This window comes from Apodemus sylvaticus, chromosome 22, assembly GCF_947179515.1.
Source record: "Apodemus sylvaticus chromosome 22, mApoSyl1.1, whole genome shotgun sequence".
Classification (NCBI taxonomy): Eukaryota; Metazoa; Chordata; class Mammalia; order Rodentia; family Muridae; genus Apodemus; species Apodemus sylvaticus.
This window is the reverse complement of record NC_067493.1, coordinates 26,371,261-26,391,378: the sequence shown is the minus strand read 5'-3', so window position 1 is coordinate 26,391,378 and position 20,118 is coordinate 26,371,261. Positions and strand designations below refer to the sequence as shown.

At 51.5% G+C, this 20,118-nt stretch overlaps 1 protein-coding gene across 2 annotated transcripts in view; it reads right to left on the bottom strand.

Moving 5' to 3' along the window:
• Snx8 (sorting nexin 8) overlaps positions 1 to 20,118 on the bottom strand; it is a 50,058-nt gene that overhangs the window by 11,853 nt on the left and 18,087 nt on the right. For both annotated transcript variants that reach the window (XM_052167731.1, XM_052167732.1), the window contains exons 2-7: positions 9,643 to 9,833; positions 7,410 to 7,527; positions 5,481 to 5,602; positions 2,922 to 3,002; positions 2,512 to 2,672; positions 1,350 to 1,482 (exon numbers count right to left, since the gene is read on the bottom strand). In XM_052167731.1, coding sequence (XP_052023691.1) covers positions 1,350 to 1,482; positions 2,512 to 2,672; positions 2,922 to 3,002; positions 5,481 to 5,602; positions 7,410 to 7,527; positions 9,643 to 9,833 — 806 coding nt within the window. The remainder of the gene's footprint in view (positions 1 to 1,349; positions 1,483 to 2,511; positions 2,673 to 2,921; positions 3,003 to 5,480; positions 5,603 to 7,409; positions 7,528 to 9,642; positions 9,834 to 20,118) is intronic.

The window sequence follows — 20,118 nt, the reverse complement described above, 5'->3', positions numbered from 1 at the left end:
TAAGATTACTTTTCTAATTAACAAGGACGAAGACAGCAATGATGCTGGTTGGAGAGACGGCAGAGTGTAAGCACTGCCCTTGGAAGGTTGAATCGAGTTCAGAGCTCAGATTCCACACCAAGGAAAGGGTGCAGAGGCTCTTGCTTGTGCGTCCAGTGCTGGGAGGGAGGAGACCAGAGCAGCTCTGGGGCCAGCTTGATGATTAGCTAGTCTAGCCTAACTGGTGAACTCCGGGACAATGAGTAACCCTGTCTCAAAGGATGCAGATGGCAACCTTGAGGATGGCATGAGAAGTTGTCTCCTGACACATGTGAACACATACATGTGAACCTCTATACACATGAACCAACACACATGCATTGCACATACATTAGAAAAACACATGTGCACTTCTGAAGGGAACACCCCAGGTGTGGGAGCAGACAAAGAACCAAATCAGGGACTTTCCACAGGAGGAAAGAGATCAAATTCCTTCTTCCACAGAAACCTCACAGCACCTGAGCTTCCAGCCGCTAGTAAGAAAAGTCCCCAAGTCCCCCGCAGGTGGATCACTCCAGACACATAACCGGAAAAAAAAGCCTCTCTCCTGGGCAGGGGGCAGAGCCTCAAGAAGGATATCAACTTCTTTAAGACCACAGCTGGAGTGGCATCCCAGATAGGCAGTGCTACTCAGGAGACTGATGATGCAAGATGATTATAAGTTCAAGGCTAGAAAACTTAGTGAAACCCTGTCTCAACAACAATGGCAACAACAAAAAAAAAAAAGAGGGAGGGAGAGGATTGGGGAAGCAGCTCAGCGTCAGATCTCCATGTCGGACTGAGGGCCGGCTCAGTGCCACAGCATTGTCTAATATGTACAAGGAAGGCCCTGGGTTCATTCCACATAACAAAAAGGAAATGTAAAACTAAGCCCAGATCCTGCATACACAGCACAGCACTCTTTACAGAGAGGAGGAAGTCTCTTGGGGTACTGAGGGCTTAGTTATTATTCCAGTGGGTCAAGTCACTGGTCGCCAAGCACAAGCTGGCACAATGGGAACTATGTGGTCCATCCAGAAGCAAGCTGCCAGTACAAGACTACAGTGCCAAGGACCGAGCTACTTAACCTCAGCAACGCCAGGGCTGGGGACGAGGACCCAATCTGTTTCTGTCACTAGTGGCATTCTCTGAAGCATAAATGGCTCAGGGGGAGGCATCCAGAGCAGATGGGCGCACGCAGTCTCCATGCAGAGATGGAAGATCATCGACACAGAGATAAGGACTTCAAAGCCAGGCTACCCGAAGGGTGCGCCACCACGTAGGACAGCACGTTCTAGGACAAGGGACCCATGGAGAAGGAAGACACTCACCTGCTGTGCAGCTTTGTCCGCAAGCAGCGCGAACTCCACGGACAGGCCCTTGAGCGCTTGCTTGAGGGAGCCCCATGTGCTGAGGTGCAGAGCAGCCCAGGAGGGCAGAGGCGTGGTGTCGGAGCCTAAAGCACTGCAGGAACAGAGCACACACTCACTGCCTGTCTCTTCCCTAGATGTGTGTTCCCAGGAGGGTCAGAACTCCCGGGAGGGGCCTGAGGGTCTTGGAAGGTTTGGTGGGGATGTTTGGAAGTAGGTGAGAATCCAGGAAATCACTGCTACTGCCAAGACTGGGTACTGACTGGCACACAATGCTGCTGTGTGCTGGGTACACCGGGGCCCTACTAAACCATTATAAAGAAAACTTGTTCTGCCACTAGCTGCTCTTGCGAAGGCAAACAAGCCTTTTTATATTTGTGCTGGTTAATAGTGTCAATATGGGGGGAGGGGCGTGGAGGTGTGCCTGAGGAGGAAGAACCACAGATGAGGACGGCATCATCCTCTGGTCCAGAACCCAAGACTGGATAGAAAGGAGAGAGCGAGCTGAGCCCCAGCACCCACCCTTCTCTGCTTCCTGACTGGATGCTGTGTGACTATCCACTTTATGTTCCCGCTGCCACGCCTTCCCCACCATGATAGACTGTGTACCCTCAGACTGTGAGCCACCATGATGGACTGTGTACCCTCAGACTGCGAGCCACCATGATGGACTGTGTAGCCTCAGACTGCGAGCCACCATGATGGACTGTGTAGCCTCAGACTGCGAGCCACCATGATGGACTGTGTACCCTCAGACTGTGAGCCACCATGATGGACTGTGTACCCTCAGACTGTGAGCCACCATAATGGACTGTGTACCCTCAGACTGTGAGCCACCATGATGGACTGTGTACCCTCAGACTGTGAGCCAAGATCAACCCTTCTTTGCTTCCTTAAGTTGCAATTGCAGGTGTTTTCTCAGTGTGACAGGTACCAAGAAGACTATATGTGCAACTCTGAGGTATGTAAGGACACAGTCTAACCCTGCAAAAACTGCTTTCTCCTGTCCTGCTCCCACACCTGCTGGTCTACACGTCTCCTTCCTGCAGTGCAATGGGTCAGGATGGTAGCCAGAGCCTGTCCCTGACCTGACTAATGCCACAGTCCCTGCAGAGTCACATGCCTGAGCTCCTTCCCAAATATGAGAAGATCAGCAGCATTGTCAATGGCCCGGGTCGCAATCCGCTCAGCTCTGTCGCGAAGCTTATAGAAACTGTTGTAGACATTTCGAATCAGCTCCCGGCTCATGGCAAATTGAGTCTGGATGTCAGCTGGGAGGAAGTCCTAGAAAATGGTGGCAAGAAAAGAGACAGTGGCCTGCTGATTAGTCTCAGAGAGAAGATATCCTAAAACCTGTTTGTTCATCTGCTACAGGCTGAAGCCCGCTGCCAGGCTGTCCAACAGGGATAGACAGGTGGTGGATAATGGTGTGATCCCCGGCCACCCGATAGAGGCGCGATGAAGATCATCAAGGGTTAGCAGTACCATTATTCAGCTTAAGAGGGGAAAGAATAACCAAAATCAGAAAACTACCTTGGCCCTAGGAGCCAGCTTACAGTTCGTGAACTCATCTCCCACGCATTGGGCCGCCTCCTTGAGCTTGTGCTGCACATCCTGAAAGAGGAAAGAGACAACTTCACCCTCTCCTGACAGCAATGACACCCCGGCTGAGAACAAGTGAGCTCCTTAGAAATCCAACTGGCACAGAAGCTACGCCCAGTGAGGTTTGCCTGTGATCTCAGCACTGGGAAGACCTTGGCAGAACAGAGAGTTTGGGGCTAGTCTGGGCTATACAACAAGACCCTCTCAAGAAGATGAGGTTGAGGAGATGGTCCAGAGTTGCCTTGCAACACAGCATGAAGATCTGATTCAGAATCCCCACATACAAAGCCAGGTGTTGCCTTATGTGCCTGTAACCCAGCAACGGGGAATGGAGACAGGATAGCTGGGGCTTTCTGGCTGTCAGCATAACTCCAGGTGCAGTGAGCAATCCTGTCTCTAAGGAGTAAGGCAGAGGGTCATAGAGCAAGACACCAGAAGTCCTTCTTCAGCCTCCATACATGCACACAGGCACAGGCACACACACACACACACACACACACACACACACACACACACTATGAAAAGGGAGAGAGGGAGACAGACAAATCTAAGCTTCCTCTCGAGTTTGGTGTGGTGGTACATCTGCAATCCCACAACTCAGGAGGTTGAAGCAGAGGGATTACTCCAAATTCTAATCCCTGTCTCAAAAAACATAGAAACAGATGCAGTCCCTTCTGAAGAGAAACTTGCTTTTGTGCATGTGCTGGTTCCCCGGCATTCCAAAGACCCTTTGCCATCTCAGACTCTCCTCAGGGTTAAACTGTAAGAAAAGCTTGACAGAAAGACAGCAGCACAGCAAGTTCCACCTGAGGAACAGAGAGAAGCCCCTCTCAGAACCAGAGCTCAAGCTACACCAGGATAGCATGGACCCCAGAGACAGACACGAGACCTTCCACACTACGTGTAGCCGTCAACGGGGAGAGAGACTGCTTCCTGTGAACAGGTCCTCAGGGTTAGGGATCAGTAAGAACACAGGAATGACTGGTGGGAAAGGAAAGGTAGTGGGCACTCGGTCTCAGGCCAGGCTCTGACACGCAGCCCTGGACAGAGGCCTCACTGGCAAAGCCAAGCCTTCAAATCAGACAGTCACCAGGGAGACACAGAAACTCAGAATGGGCAGCCAAGCCTTTGCGGAAGAACGTAAAGAACATTTCTAATTCTCTTTTACCAAAAAGGGAAAGTGAGGACAGGGACATCACAGACACACCCATCCATCCCTGGAAAGATAGACACAAGAGGAGAGCTTCCCATCACCATAAAGAGGGCAGTACACCCTCAGCACCTGACTCCTAGTCCTCTCACGCGTGGCTTCCTGGTTCTACCCTCATCCTGGAGCAGGAATTCAGCACCACTGTACCCCGAGCTTGAAGACCACCCCAGGGTTAGGAAAGGACTACACGAGGCTCAAGGTATAGAGGCAGCACCACAAAAAGAAACAAGGCTGTAAGAACTTACACCATCCACTGGGGGGTGGAGAGTTAAGGGGGATAGGGGGTTGGGACCTATTGAAAGCCTGGGACCCTCCCATAGAGGCCAGCTGCCCTTGGGGGAGCAAAATCAAGTGCAAACACTAGGCCGGGCTAGGGAGGGGGATAGAGTATTCACTGCTAGAGCATGAGATTCTAAGATCAACACCCAACCCGCATACAGGCCACGGGTACCTGTAACTCCAGGACTGTGGGACGTAGGGACAGGAGGATGCCTGCGACTTGCTGACTGCCAGCCTGACTCCAAGGCCAGTGAAAGACCCCATTTCTAGAGAGTATGGTGAAGAGGAATAAACAGGACTCCTAACGTCCTCTAGCCTCAGTACATACTCATGTATACACAGCCCCCACACACAAGCATACAAAACAAACTGTGCTGACTCCTGACTGCCCCACATCCTGGCCCTGCAACTGGGTAAGGCTCAGAAAGCCCCAAGTGCCCATTCAAGCAAGGTTCCCCTGCCCGTTCTGCCCACCCTTCACGGATCCTGCGTACCAAGAACACACGTGGGCACCTTCCACATACATTAGGAACCCTTGGGCTCGCACCTGTTCACAGTGCTGTCTAGAGAGGACAAGGCCCTGCTTCCTAACACAGGCACACACACTGTCACATCCTGAACTCCACCATAACCCCACGAAAGAAAAGCTTCTATCTCCTGTGGACTACAGCCAGAGGTATACAAAGCCTCCAGGTCACACAAGGAGGCCTCTTTAAAATGATGCCCGGCCTGTACTTCAGAAAGAAGTCTTGTTTTGTCAGTCATAAGCTAACCCTCTCTAGACATTCAAACAAGAGACAGGACACAGTAGAAGAAACACAGGTTCAGGGAATAAGATCTAGGAATGGGCTCCCAGCACTTGGGAGGCTGAGTCCGGAAGATTGCCTCTAGTGTGAGGCCATCCTGGGTCAACCTGACTGTGGACCGGGTCTCAAAGAAAGAATGGAGCAAGAGTCTCAGGCCCCAGGGTTCCACCAGGATGGGCCCGAGGATACACTTACTGAGCCGCTGAAGGAGAGGAAGAGTTTAAGGAGCACGTCCTCGGAAAAGGGCGGGTGCCGGGCCACCAGGTTGATAAAGCGCTTCAGGGCCCTCCGGCGGCCCTCGATGAATTCCCTGTCGGCTGGAGCAGAGTACAGGGTCACCACGCAGTCAGCAGAGCCCCCACTCAGAGCCGGCTTCCAAGCAACTCATCAGAGGCAAAGACCACAGGGGGCACTAGAGCTCCCAAACACACATGGGTGGGGAAATGGCCAAGTCTGTCAGTGTCAATGGAAAACACTGGGAGGTTAGGCGTGGTGACACACATCTGCGTAGCTAGCACTTGGAAGACTACAGCTAGCTGGAATATAGCCTGAGCTACAGAGTATCTGAGGCCAGACCCTGACCACAAAGTAAGACCCTATCCTAAACAAAAAGCAATAGAGAACCAGTAAAATTCCACACGGCCCTCTATGAGAAAGGCAACTTAGGAGGACGTGGCCAAAACACCTTGCTACGCAGCTTTAATGTGCTGATGATTAATGCGACTCAGTGTCCCAGGGCTCACGGCTGGGGACTACGCTTATTATTGGTCAGCCAGGTCTGGTGCCACAGGCCTTTAATTTCAGCACTTGGGAGGCTGAAGCAGGAAGGCTACAATCTCAGGAAGTCCAGGCTTCTCAGAGCTGCAGAGTGAAATCCTGTCACACAAACACTAAAAGTCAAGTGTGGTAGCATATGCTTTTAATGCCAACACTCAGGAGGCAGGGACCAGCCTGCTCTAAGTAAGGAGCAAGTTCTAGGGCAGCCAAGGACTGCCTGTCTCAAACAAAGCAAAAAGAAAATTACAGTGAGATAAGGCCCACCCCCACCCCCTTCAACCCTCCAGGTGTCCTCGACAGCTAAGCGCTCAGAAATGCTAAGTCAGGTGACAGTGTTTGCCAAACCTCCAGGCACTCATTAGCCCTGACTGGACAGAGCCAGCTTGGATGCAGGCAATGGTCCCTTCCTGACAGTTCATCTTCCAATTCCCACTGCGTGCAACATTCCTTGTCAGTGAGCAGCGCAGCTGTCCCAGAGGTGCAGAGGACTGGGCAGGAGGCCACCCACTGGGAGTAAGATGGACCCATGTGTAGATCCACAGTGAGGAGCTTCAGGACGGGAGCTCTATCTCCACATACAGCGGCCCAAGCTCCCCGGCTGTGCAGTTCACTTGCACTAGAAGGTTGGGGACACCAGGGAAGTTGAGCCGGCAGGCTCTGCACCGTGTCTACTATAGCCCAGACTGGTCTGAACCTCATGATCCTCCTGCCTTAACACCTAGGATTTAATGGTTTATAGCGATTGTCAGCTTGGTAAGATCTAGACTCACCAGCTCTGGCATGTGTCTGAGTTTCTAGATTCAATTAACTGAAGCGAGAGGACACACCCTAAAGGCGGTCAGCTCCATTCCTTTATCTGAGGTCCAGCAATGAAGAAAGCCAAAAAGGAGCTGAGCTCTCCTCTCTCTTCCTGACTGGATGCAATGTGAGCTGCTGCCTCAGACCGCTCCTGTGGCCGTGCCTTCCCCATGACTGCTTAGTTGCTTTTATCTGACATCTAGTTACAGCAACAAATACACCAATCAAATTTCATTGAGGTGCTGGAGTCATTTGCAGTTGATAAGAAAGATCCTGTGATGCAGGCCTGATCCTAGTGCATAGCCCAAAGCAGCCAGCAGGGCCAGCACTGGGGCCGGAAGGCACCTGAGGCTAACTGCCCTTCTCTACCATGAAAGGGCTAAGCCAGAGAGCTGTGCCCAGAAGGACCTAGGCGCATGTGCACTGCAGCCCTCCAGCCAGCCCCTTCTAGACCATCAGCTGCAGCAGCCTGGGCTACAGCGGGCCCACCCAGCAACACGCCACCAGGAGTGCCACTTGCTGCCACTTCCCTGGGCCTCCCTGCCTTACCTCCCAGCACTCTCTTGGGCGGAAGGGCTGGTACCATGCGGTAGGGGAACTTGTGAAGCAGCACTTCATGGAAGACCACGAAGTCATTGTAGCGTCTGTACACAGAGGACTTGAAGCGCTATAAAACAAAGGGGGCATGGCAAGTAGGACATCACCAAGTGCACAATTTCTTCTAGGCAGGGGCTCTGCCACTAAGTCACACCCCAGCCCCTCCCTGGGGGATTCTAGGCAGGGGCTCTACCACTGAGCCACACCCCCAGTCCCTCACTGAGGGATTATAGGCAGGGGCTCTACCACTGAGCCACACTCCAGCCCCTCCCTGGGGGATTCTAGGCAGGGGCTCTACCACTGAGCCACACCCCCAGCCCCTCACAGAGAGATTATAGGCAGGGGCTCTACCACTGAGCCACGCCCCCAGCCCCTCACTGGGGGATTCTAGGCAGGGGCTCTATCACTGAGCCACGCCCCCAGCCCCTCACTGGGGGATTCTAGGCAGGGGCTCTATCACTGAGCCATGTCCCCAGCCCTCTTTTTACTTTTTGAGATCTGGTCTAACTAAATTGTCCAGGATGGCCTTAAACCCAGCTGTGCCTCGAACTGACTTTTAAGTTCAACTCTCTTGCCTTTTGTTACTAGGTCACTGGAAGCCCATGCCTCTGCCATCAGCCCTCTTTGCCTTTTCCCACCATGCCACAGAACTCACAGAAGCAATGTTACCAAATTCCTTGCCCTCTCTCCCCACATGTTTGCCAAAAAGCAAAATTCTAGAATTCTACCTAGAAATACAAATTACAATGTTTACATGGTTCTCCTTCATGATGAGACTTCTTCACTGCTTGGATGGGTACAGCCATGCTCTTAAAAAGTAATGCGCAAGGCTGAGGAGCTGGTGAGGTAGGTACAGGGCTCACTACACAAGCATGAGGCCTCAAGTTCAGATTTCCAGCATCGAGGTAAAAGCCAGATATAGGTAGTGTGTGACACTACCTATATCCCTAGCATTAAGAAATAGAGACAGATCCCAACAACAAGGAAAAAGCAAAAACAGGGGGAAAAAAAGCCTGCAAGGAGGGAGAAAAGGCAGCAGGAGGCCGCTGGGGTGAGCACGGCTCCCCACACTAGGTCGTCAGGCCTAGTAGCAAGGGCGGCTTCACTGCAGTCAGGAGCCCTCTCCGGAAGTTCTCGCAGCTTCTACAGACTGGCAGGTGGATATGTTGCCCTGGAAGCATCCCTGAGGGAGCCCTCCAGCTCAGCCCTGCACCACAACTCCAGGTGCAGCCCAGGCTGTGCTTCCTGAGGAGTTGTGCGCCCTACACTGCTCCTGCAATTCCCCCACATGCTGAAGACAGGACCAGAAGATGGTGGTAGTCATGAACTACACTCTTACAGGACATATAGCAGAACTCTCCCGAAGCCATTCTAACTGGAGCAAGACCCCCAACATTTATGGAAGAAGGCGCAAAAGGACCAAGCTATCTGGTGCTTTGGGGATACCACGTGCTGCTGAGCTCCAAACCAAGCCTGTGGCAACAGAACTGTGTCTGATGGACCCAGACAGCTGGGCGCCTGATAACAGGAAAGTGGCAACCCTAAAGGTGTGAGGGGCGTGAGCTTGCCTTCCCCTTAAACGGAAGACAGGGTTGGAACCCAGATCCCACGGGGGCCAGTGTTCTGAACCCCAGGGGATTGCCAACGTTGAAAACCAGCACTAGGACAATGGCATTGCAAGCATGCACTCTAGAGACCAAAAGATTGTAGCTAGGCGTGGTGGCGTGTGCCTATAATCCCAGTGTTTAGGAAGCAGAGGGAGGCATATCTCTGAGAGTTCAAGGCTAGCCTGAGATACATGAGACCCTACTGCAAAAAAAATAAAATAAAATAAATTTTTTTTCAAAAGATTCCTATAAGTCAGGTCTGGTGGCTCAGGCCTATAATCCCAGAACTCAGAGGAGGCCAGGGCACTAGGATTGCTATGAGTTCAAAGCTAGCCAAGGTTATATAGCAAGATCCTGTGTAAGAAAAAGAGACAGAGAGAGAGAGAGAGAGAGAGAGAGAGAACAGCTGAGTCAGAAGCAGCTCTAGGCACCAGCAGCTATTCAGAAGCTGGCTGGCCAGTTCGCCTGCACCATCAGGTACTGGGGCACGCCCTGGAGCGAGCCAGACCCCTGTCTCAGCACCCTGCCCAGGCTGCTCTGCTCTGCGGCTCTCTGCACAGCACACTGAGTCCCGTTACCTGGCTGGAGACCTCGTACTCCACATGCTTCAGAAACAGGCCCTTCTTCTCAGGGATGAGCTCCACCTGCACCGTGTCCTTGGCCAGCAGCTCCTGCAGGGTGTAGGACAGCAGCAGCGGATTCCCCTGCGGCATCTGCATCCGCCTGGGGTCCAGGTCCCTCCACTCGGGGACCTGGGATGTTCGTGGGCCTGAGAGAGACAAGGCAGATGACAGTAAAGACAGCTGCTCAGGCAGTGGGGCCTCCTGGTTCCATGTGCTGGCTCAGCACATGGACTCTGGCCACTGCCACACACCCACACCAGACCCACTCCTTCTCCCAGCTACAGCCCGGAGAAGATTCCCTACTAGGAGGCTCCGTCTGTGTCTGCGTAAACTCATGGGGAAGGATTACAGCTCAGTTAGAGAGGGGGTGGGAGATGCTTGCAACTTAACAACAGACAAACAGTTTATAAAGACATTCCTCTAGGGAGGCAGTGATGGTGCATGCCTTTAATTCCAGCACCTGGGAGGCAGAGGCAGGGGGATCTTTGTGAGACTGAGGCCAGCCTGGGCTACAGAGTGAATTCTAGGATAGGGCTACACAGAGAAACCCTGTTTTTTGTTTGTTTGTTTGTTTTGTTTTTTGAGTCAGGGTTTCTCTGTATAGCCCTGGCTGTCTGGGAACTCACTCTGTAGACCAGGCTGGCCTCAAACTCAGAAATCTACCTGCCTCTGCCTCACAAGTGCTGGGATTACAGGCATGCACCACCATGCCTGGCTAGAAACCCTGTTTTGAAAAACAAAAAACAAACAAAAAGATTCCTCCAAAGATGTACTAAAGTGCTACAAAGCACTTAGAAAGATGCTACACGCCATTACCACCAGGAAAGCACAGTCACGGGACGACACCACCACCACGATGGTGCTGGGAAATGTGTCTGCTCCTAAGTGTGGAGGCCAGAGGTCAGCCTCACCTTAGTCCTCAGCCCATCTAGCTTACTGTTTTCAAATGTGTGTTTTGCTTTCAGGTCCACAGGTGTAGCAGGTTTGTGCAGTGCCACAGAAGCCAGAAGGGGGTGCTGGACTCCCCTGGAACTGGAATTACAGACAGACGCTTGTAAGCTGTGTGCTGAGAATTGAATCTCAGGTCCCCTGGAAGAGTATCCAGTGCTCTTAACAGCTGAGCCATCTCTCCTGCCTGTCCCCGTCCCCCTTTTTAAAGACACAGTCTTGCAGAGAGCCAAGGACACTGAGTGTATCAGAAGATGAAGGCCCGAGAGAGTGTGTCCTGGTGACATGGCACAGCCATGTGAGGACACCGATGCCACCGACCTATGGGAATTGGCAAAAGCTTCCTCCTGTAAGGCAAGGCTCAGAGGCATGGCAAGGCTCCTTCTGGTCCAAGTGCACATTTGCAAACCACTGACCAGTGTGTGCAAAACCTAGCAAGTGCTACGGCTGCTTCCCCAGCAACAGCTCAGAGCAGCCTCCCAGCAGTAGGCCCTCCTGCTGTGCTGAGGGTCCGAGGTGTGTAGTTTCTGCTGCTCCACCAAAGCAAGCACGACCCACCCCCCACAGCTCGTCTGTATGTCTGTCTGTATGTCTGTCTGTCCTTTCTTCATTCCTCACTGTCCCTGTCAGGGTTCTAGGACCCACCCATGACAGACGGACAGATGAGATGGGGTCTCGGGCTTGACCTGGAACACATCAATTCGACTAGGTTGTTAAGGTAAGAGACCCTACCTCATCCAGGGCTCCTCCTGTCTCTGCCTCCTCCACATCACTATGCCTGGCCTTTTACCTGGCTTCCTGTGTGGCAAACACTAGTAAGTCATCTCTCCGGCTCTACAATGAGAAATGTTTGGCTTTGCTTTTTGTTTTTGTTTTTGAGTCGGGACCACATTATCCCTTGCTAGCATTAAATCTGCACATCAGTGAAGTTGTAACCCTTCTGCCTCAGCCTCCCAGGTACTGGCATTACAGGGACACGCCGTCATACTCACCCCAGGGGCTTTCTGAAACGCTAACATGCTCTTAAAATGTTCTAAATAAACCAGGTGGTACATACCTTTAATTCCAGCACTTAGGAGGCAGAGGCAGTTAGATCTTTGAGTTCAAGGACAGCCTGGTCTACAAAGTGACCAGGAGATCCAGGGCTATACAGAGAAAACCTGTCTTGAATAACAAAAGCAAACTAAAATAAAACAAAACTTAACTAATGGTTAGAAAATTCTGAATATACAAAATAAACTAAAAGCATCCCATTCAAGGGGGCTGGGCTGATGACTCAGGTAAATTGAAGTACAAGCCTGTGATCCCAGCACTGCACAGAGAGATGGAGGGCAGAGAGCAGAGATGGAGGGCAGAGAGCAGAGACAGAGGCTTGAAGACCACTAGTTCACAGTGTATAACAGTGACAGGGCCCTGTTCAAACACAGCGGAGGCTGAGCTCTGGACTGGAGACTGTCCTCTGGCCTGTACCTGGACAACAAGCAGCATGCACACATCCACACTCACAAGCAAAGGACAGTAAATACAGATATGTATCTATATGTATGTGTGTATACATATATACTGAATAGTGCCTGGGCCTGGTGGAAGGGTTTTTCTCCTCTAGAGTGAGAAAGTACAGATTTAATTTTATTAAGTATATGTGTGTGTTTGTATGGGGTTTGTGCCTCTGAGTGTGGGTGAAGGGAAGAAAAGGCTGTTGGGTGCCGCGAAGCTACAAGCAGTTGTGAATTGCCCACGTGGATACTAAGCACCAAACCTGGGTCTTCTAACGCAGCAAGCACTCTTGGCAGCCACACCAATCTCCAGCCCCCAGGTCTATTATTTTAAGTCATGCAACTGGATTAACAGAGAATTCTGTCTCCGCATTGAATACAGGTCTTCAGCTAGAGTGCCCAGTGCTCTTAACAAGTGAGCCATCTCTCCAGTCCCAAAGGGTCTGTCTTAGTCACTGTTCTATTGCAGGAAGACACACCATGACCAGGCAACTTATAAAAGAAAGCATTTAACTGACGACTTGCTTCCAGTTTCAGAGGGTGAGTCCCTGACCATTATGGTGGGAGGCATGGCGGCAGGCAGGCAGGCATGGCGGCAGGCAGGCATGGCAGTGGGCAGTAGCTCACTAAAAAATTACACGTTGAGATAACAAGCCCTAGGCAGAGAGGAAGCCAACTGGAATTCTGTGGGCCTTTGAAACCTCAAAGCCCACTGCTCGTGACACATCTCCTCCAACAAGGCCACACCTCCTTATCCTTCCCAAATAGTTCCACCAACTGGGAACCAAGCATTCAAACATATGAGCCTATGGGGGCCATTCTCATTCAAACCACCACAGGGCCTTAGAACATTTCCTGGTTTAGAGACTGGAAAGCAGATGGTTGAGGGGCAGAGAGAGGAAAACACTGGTGGGCCAGAGTGATACCTTGCGTACTGGAAAACCCTCAAGTCAGATCAATAGCCAACTTTTTATCAAAACCACAAACAGGGCAGACACAGTGGCACAGACCTGTAATCCCGGCACTTAGGAGGTAGACGCAAGAGGATCAAGATTTCAAGGAGAGAGAGGGTGATTGATTGATTAGACTGATGTAGACAAGATGTGGTAGTACAACACTGGTAATTCCAGCACTCATTTGGCTGAGGCAGGAGGATACTCTTTTCTAGACCAGCCTGACTACATGTGGAGACCTGGTCTCAAAAAATAAAACAAAATAACACATAATAATAATGACAATGATAATAAATAAATAAATAAATAAATAAATAAATAAATAAATAAAACATGCCTATATTCCCAGAATCTGGGAGGCAGAGGCAGGGCAACCACAACCTGCCTCAAGTCCAAGGACAGCCTGGGATACACTGTGACACTATCTCAAAACCCAATGCCTGTTGAAAACACCAAGGTAATACAGCGAATGGACCAGGAGAAAGATAAGCAGCAGAGAGGCACCAATATTTTTTTCAGACCCCATTACCTTACCCATGGCTGGCAGGAAATTAAAACATAGACCAGTCCAGCCGTGAACTCACCAAATACCCGCCTGCCTTGACCTTGGCCTCCCAGCTGCTAGAATCAGAGTCCTCAGCCACCGTGCCCAGCAGAATCCTTTTCAAAGTTTTCTATTAAACATGTATTTATCTTCATGATTTCCCCAAAGATTAAGATAAGGCAGTCGTCCTCTAAGACAGCCGGAGACCTCAGTAATAATTAGCAAGGGATCACATGTGGGTAAAGAATGCGAACTCTGAACCCAGCAGAATCTAAAAGTCAGAGCTCTAAACATCTTCTAAAGTACAAACAGCACCTCGACCCTTGGCTCCTCTCCAACACCCTCGGAAGTCAGGCGTGGGGGTGGGCACATGTAACCCTGGGCAAGCCTGGGGGTGGGCACACATAACCCTGGGCAGGCGTGGGGGTGGGCACATGTAACCCTGGACAGGCGTGGGGGTGGGCACACGTAACCCTGGGCAGGTGTGGGGGTGGGTACATGTAACCCTGGGCAGGCGTGGGGGTGGGCACACGTAACCCTGAGCAAGTGTGGGGGTGGGTACACGTTTCCCTGGGCAGGCGTGGGGGTGGGTACACGTTTCCCTGGGCAGGCGTGGGGGTGAGCACATGTAACCCTGGGCAGGCATGGGGGTGGGTACACGTAACCCTGGGCAGGTGTGGGGGTGGGTACATGTAACCCTGGGCAGGCGTGGGGGTGGGCACACGTAACCCTGAGCAAGTGTGGGGGTGGGTACACGTTTCCCTGGGCAGGCGTGGGGGTGGGTACACGTTTCCCTGGGCAGGCGTGGGGGTGAGCACATGTAACCCTGGGCAGGCATGGGGGTGGGTACACGTTTCCCTGGGCAGGCGTGGGGGTGGGCACACGTAACCCTGGGCAGGCGTGGGGGTGGGCACACGTAACGCTGGGCAAGTGTGGGGGTGGGTACACGTTTCCCTGGGCAGGCGTGGGGGTGGGTACACGTTTCCCTGGGCAGGTATGGGGGTGGGCACACGTAATCCCGGGCAGGCGTGGGGGTGGGTACACGTTTCCCTGGGCAGGCGTGGGGGTGGGCACACGTAACCCTGGGCACACTCTGGAGTTAGAGGCACAGAGGAGCAAGAGTTCCTGCAGGGCTGTGGTAGCTCATGCCTTTAACCCCAGCACTCCACTCAGAAGACAGAGGCAGATGGATCTGTGAGTTCAAGGCCAGCCTAGCGGACAGCCAGGGCTACACAGACAAATCCTGTCTCAAAAAACAAAACAAAAAAAGAGTTTGTGACCAACCTGAGCTACATAGAGCCTCTTCAAATTATGAGGAGAGCGGGACTAATGAAATGGCTCCACAGGTAATGGTGCTTGCCACCACGCTTGACCTACTAAGCGCTGAAAGGGAGAACCAGCCCCCTTAAAGCATCTGACTTCCTCAGGCATACTGCGGCTTGCGCACACATACCCACCCACACAATTAACTGCGAAGGAAGAAAGTCATTAGAGAGCAGGGAAAGAGCCCAGTACTTGCCATGTCCACACAAGGGCCTGACTTTCACCCCAGGACCCATGACGGAAGGCTGGGCATGACGGCACATACAAATGATACCAGGCCTGGCAAGACACAGACAGAAGGACCCTGGGATTGACTGTAGGCCAGCAGGTCTAGCCTAGCTTAATCATCCAGTGCTAGGCTAATGAGAGACCCTATCTTAAAGAAGTTCACAGTGGACAGTGGTTGTTATGTCTGGCCCACATAGACTCATGTGTTTCAGTGCTTAGCCTACAGGGAGTGGTACTATTAGGAGGTGTGACCTTTTTGGAGTGGGTGTGGCTTTGTTGGAGGAAGTGTGTCCCTGTGGTGGTGGGATCTGAGGTCTCCTATTTTTTTTTTCCAAGACAGGGTTTCTCTGTGTAGAAACCTGGCTGTCCTGGAACTCACTTTGTAGATCAGGCTGGCCTCGAACTCAGAAATCTGCCTGCCCCTGCTTCCCAAGTGCTGGGATTAAAGGCATGTGCCACCACCGCCCAGCTAGAGGTCTCCTACTCTTAATCTTCATCCACTGTGGAATTTCAGTCTGCTCTTGGCTGCCTTTGGATCAGGATAGAACTCTTTCTTGGCTCCTCCAATACAAAGTCTGCCTGTACAATGCCAAGCTTCCTGCCATGATGATAATGGACTGAACCTCTGAAACTGTTATGCCAGACCCAATAAAATGCTGTCCTTTATAAGTGTTGCCTTGGTCATGGTGTCTCTTCACAGCAATGAACCCTAAGACATTGTTTCTGAGAATCAGATATCTGAGGTTGCCCAATGGTACACACATATACACACATACACACACCATTATACACACATGCAGACCCTCAAAAAACAGGGATACATGGGACTAGAGAGGTGACTCTGATGAACACTTGCTGATCTTGCAGAGGATCTGGGTTTGGTTCCCAGTACCCACATGATGGCTCATAACAGATGGAATGTCCTCTTCTGGCCTGCAGAGTCACCAGGCATACACATCGTACACAGGCAAAACACACATAAAAAAAAAAAAAAAAAAAACTAAATAGGGCTGGCAAGATGGCCAGGAGATACAGGCACAGGCTACCAAACCCAGAATCCACATAAAGGTGGGAAAAAGTTGACTCTTGAAGGTTGTCCCCTCAGCTCCACACATGAACCTGCAACATACAATAAATCCTTAAAAATGTCAAGGTGGAAGAAGTGGAAGAACACTACCAACACCCAAGCAAGCTAACCTCCTTTGCATCTACACACACACACACACACACACACACAGAATACAACATGTGCACACACACATAAATGAGACAAAGAATAATATAGAGAGAGGGAATGCAAATATTAAAGCCATACTTCTATGAGGGAAAAGACCCAAATGCCCGCACAGCTTTCTTCCGAGGCACCAACCACAACCCAGTATGACCCCAGGTGTTAATTTGCTGAATTCAGGGGCCCTCTGGGTGTGGTGGCACATGCCCTTAATCCCAGCACTTGCTGTGAGCCACTGTGGTTTCTCTGCAAAAGCAGTAGGCACCCGACAGACAGTGGAGGCATTCTCCAGACCCTCAAAAGAAACTTTAAATGAAAAAAAGAAGTGCACACCTATAATCCCAGCACTTTCAAGGCAGAGGCAAAGGCGGGGGACAGGTGTGAGCCAAGAGCCACCCGAGGTTACACGCCTGACTGTCGCAAAGCAGAAAAGAAAGTTTGTTTTGGACACAGGTAGGCCACAAGATGCAGAAAGGACAGGAAGAAGACTCTGGATCCTTCTGGGTGAGCAGTGAGCACCCAACCCTTACCTTTTTCACTAGAGACAGAGAAACATCGTGTGCTACCCCAGTACCACAGAAAGAAAACACATTAGATGAGAAGCCAGCCAAGCTGAGGCATTGAAAGGCAAAGGCAAGCGCGGAAGAGAGACATGTGGTGGAAGCCAGCCTCCATATCCCAGTAGGTACGTGGGCCAGCGAGTGGCCAACCCGAGCCATTTACCCCTTGTTTTTATAAATACCCGAGTATGTATCGCTTGTAAACTGGACCCAGAGTCAGGCACGGGGGCTGATGAGGCAGCTCAGCAGGTAACCTGAGCACCTTAGTGTGATCCCTGGGAGTGAACACACGCAAGCTAGCCTCTGACTGTCACATGTGCACAGAGGCACATGTGTCCCCCCCTCCATAAACAAATGTATAATTGTAATTAAAAAAATTTCTAAGAGGTAAGCACAGTGGCACATGCCTACAATCCCAGACCTCAGGAAGCAGAGAAAAAAGAACTCAGATTTTGAGGCCAGCAAGATTTTAAGCAACAACAGCAAGACCCAATATCAACACATAAACACATACATACACACACACACATGAAGACAGAAGGAACCCTTACCACCCAGCGGATCTGTACCACTTATGCAGAGAACACAGTAAGAATTCTTGCAGTCCCTCCAGCATCCCCTAGACAGGTCCTACCAACCTCACGTGCTCCCTGCTTGGACCAATCTGGAGCAAATTGCTTTACTGTGGGGTTCCCAGCTGGCAGCAGTGCGCCTCACAATTAAATGACACAGCAGAGCTGAAAACAGCTGGTGAAAATAAAACACTCAATAAGCGTCACCGACTTCCTTCCAGATTTATTACTCTCCAGTCTGAAAACATTTTGTGAAGCCACCAACAAAAACTTCAATAGTGTTCCACCAGAAGCCATGACTGGTGGTACAGCCTGCATGTGAGATGAGATGCTTGGGAAGCTCAATCAGAGAGATCCCAAGTTCAAGGACAACTAGGAATAAATATGGTTGACTTCAAAGGCAGTCCTATCTCACAGAGTAAAAAGTAGGCTGGGAAATGTAGCTCTGGGAGAATGCTTGCTTAGAATCCCCCAGTGAGGGACTGGGGTCATGGCTCAGTGGTAGAGCACCTGCCTAGAATCCCCCAGTGAGGGGCTGGGGGCGTGGCTCAGTGGTAGAGCACCTGCCTAGAATCCCCCAGTGAGGGGCTGGGGGCGTGGCTCAGTGGTAGAGCACCTGCCTAGAATCCCCCAGTGAGGGGCTGGGGGTGTGGCTCAGTGGTAGAGCCCCTGCCTAGAATCCTCCAGTGAGGGGCTGGGGGCGTGGCTCAGTGGTAGAGCTTCTGCCTAGAATCCCCTAGTGAGAGGCTGGGGGCGGGGCTCAATGGTAGAGCCCCTGCCTAGAATCCCCTAGTGAGAGGCTGGGGGGGGCTCAATGGTAGAGCCCCTGCCTAGAATCCCCCAGGGATGGGCTGGGGGCGTGGCTCAGTGGTAGAGCCCCTGCCTAGAATCCCCAGTGAGGGGTTGGGGGCAGGGCTCAGTGGTAGAGCCCCTGCCTAGAATCCCCAGTGAGGGGTTGGGGGCAGGGCTCAGTGGTAGAGCCCCTGCCTAGAATCCCCCAGGGAGGGGCTGGGGAGAGGCTTAATGGCAGAGAAGACCCTGCCTAACATGCACAAAGCCCTGAATTCAATATTCAGTACTAAATTAATGTCCTCCACAGACAACAAGCAAAACTCAAGATGCTGTGATTCTCCAAGTCAGTTACCCACTCACTGACAGAAAAAGTAATGAATGACACCAGTCAGGCACAGTGGTCACACCTGGAATTCCAGCACCTAGGAGGCTAAAGCAAAGAGCTTTATGAGTTGCCGGCCAGCCTGAGCTACAAAGTGAATTTGAGGCCAGTCTTGACTACATAGAGACCTTGCCTCAAAAACAACAAAAGTAATCCAACAACACCACACAGACAGACAGACAGACACACACACACACACACACACACACACACACACAGTTCTTATACCCAAGGCTCTGCTGAATGTTTAGACAGTAACATGGTAATTGAGGAGTCCAAAGGGTTCAGCAGAACACAGGATCTTCCTGGTAAACCATGACATAGTTCTTTCCCTCCTTTGCTGAAGCAACTCTTTGCAAATGCTGACTATAGCATAGCAGTTCCCACTCAGAAGACTTCCTGGAAGGTATATTTTATACATAGTGACAAAATCCCCTGCATATGCTGCTGCTAGGAAGTGCAAGCCCAGGCTAGCTCAGGACCATACTACTCCAGGCTGACCAGTGGAGGAGCTGCTGGAAACACCTGTTGGTAGGACAGGCATCCTTCACCACGGAAAACTATTACAACCATCCCACGTGCCATGTGGCTGCTTCCTGTAGGCTGAACCTAACCACGGCTGTCTGAGATCCGCATGAGACACAGCCTACTGACATGGTTCCCTGGAGGGAAAGAGGCAGGGCCCTTCCCTCTCCAGGATCCCAAATGATGACCGGGACTTGCTGCTGCAGCCCACGAGTTACCTGTGCTTCATTACTAACCCCAATAAACTCAACTGGCTTAGTGAGCTAGGCTTAGATGGTATCATTCCTTTGGCTGATCAGTGCCCTCCCAACAACAAGCAGCAGCTCCTGTGTCTGGGCTGGGCATGGCGGCAACCATATTCAATCCCAGCCTTTGCGAGGCACAGATAGGTAGAGCCAGTCTAGTCTATATAGGAGTTCCAGGATAGCCAGGGTTACAAAGACCATATCTCAAAAATAACCAGAGTAAGCAGGTCTTAGTTCCTACGTCTTCCCTGGAGGAAGGCGCACTGGCCAGCAGGACACTTGATGTTCTCAAAGAGGTTGTGGCAGAAGGAACTGACTGCCCCTTCCTGTAGACTCCAAGCTCAGCGTTCTATACCTCAGAGGCCAACCTCAGCTGTCAGTTCATCACCACAGAGGGATAAGGAAGGTCAGTGACAGAAGGCAGAGGCCCAGAGCTCAGGACTCCAAACTGGAGGTGCATTAGAGTCACCTGGCAGGCTAGTTCACACAGATGGCTGCCCCCACCCATTCCCCCGCCCACCTGCAGGCCTAGGACCAGCATTCCACATAAATTCCTAGGCGAGGTTGTTTTTGCTATCCTCAAGGCTACACATAGACTGAAAACCAGTGTCAGGGACAGACAAAGGTAAGTT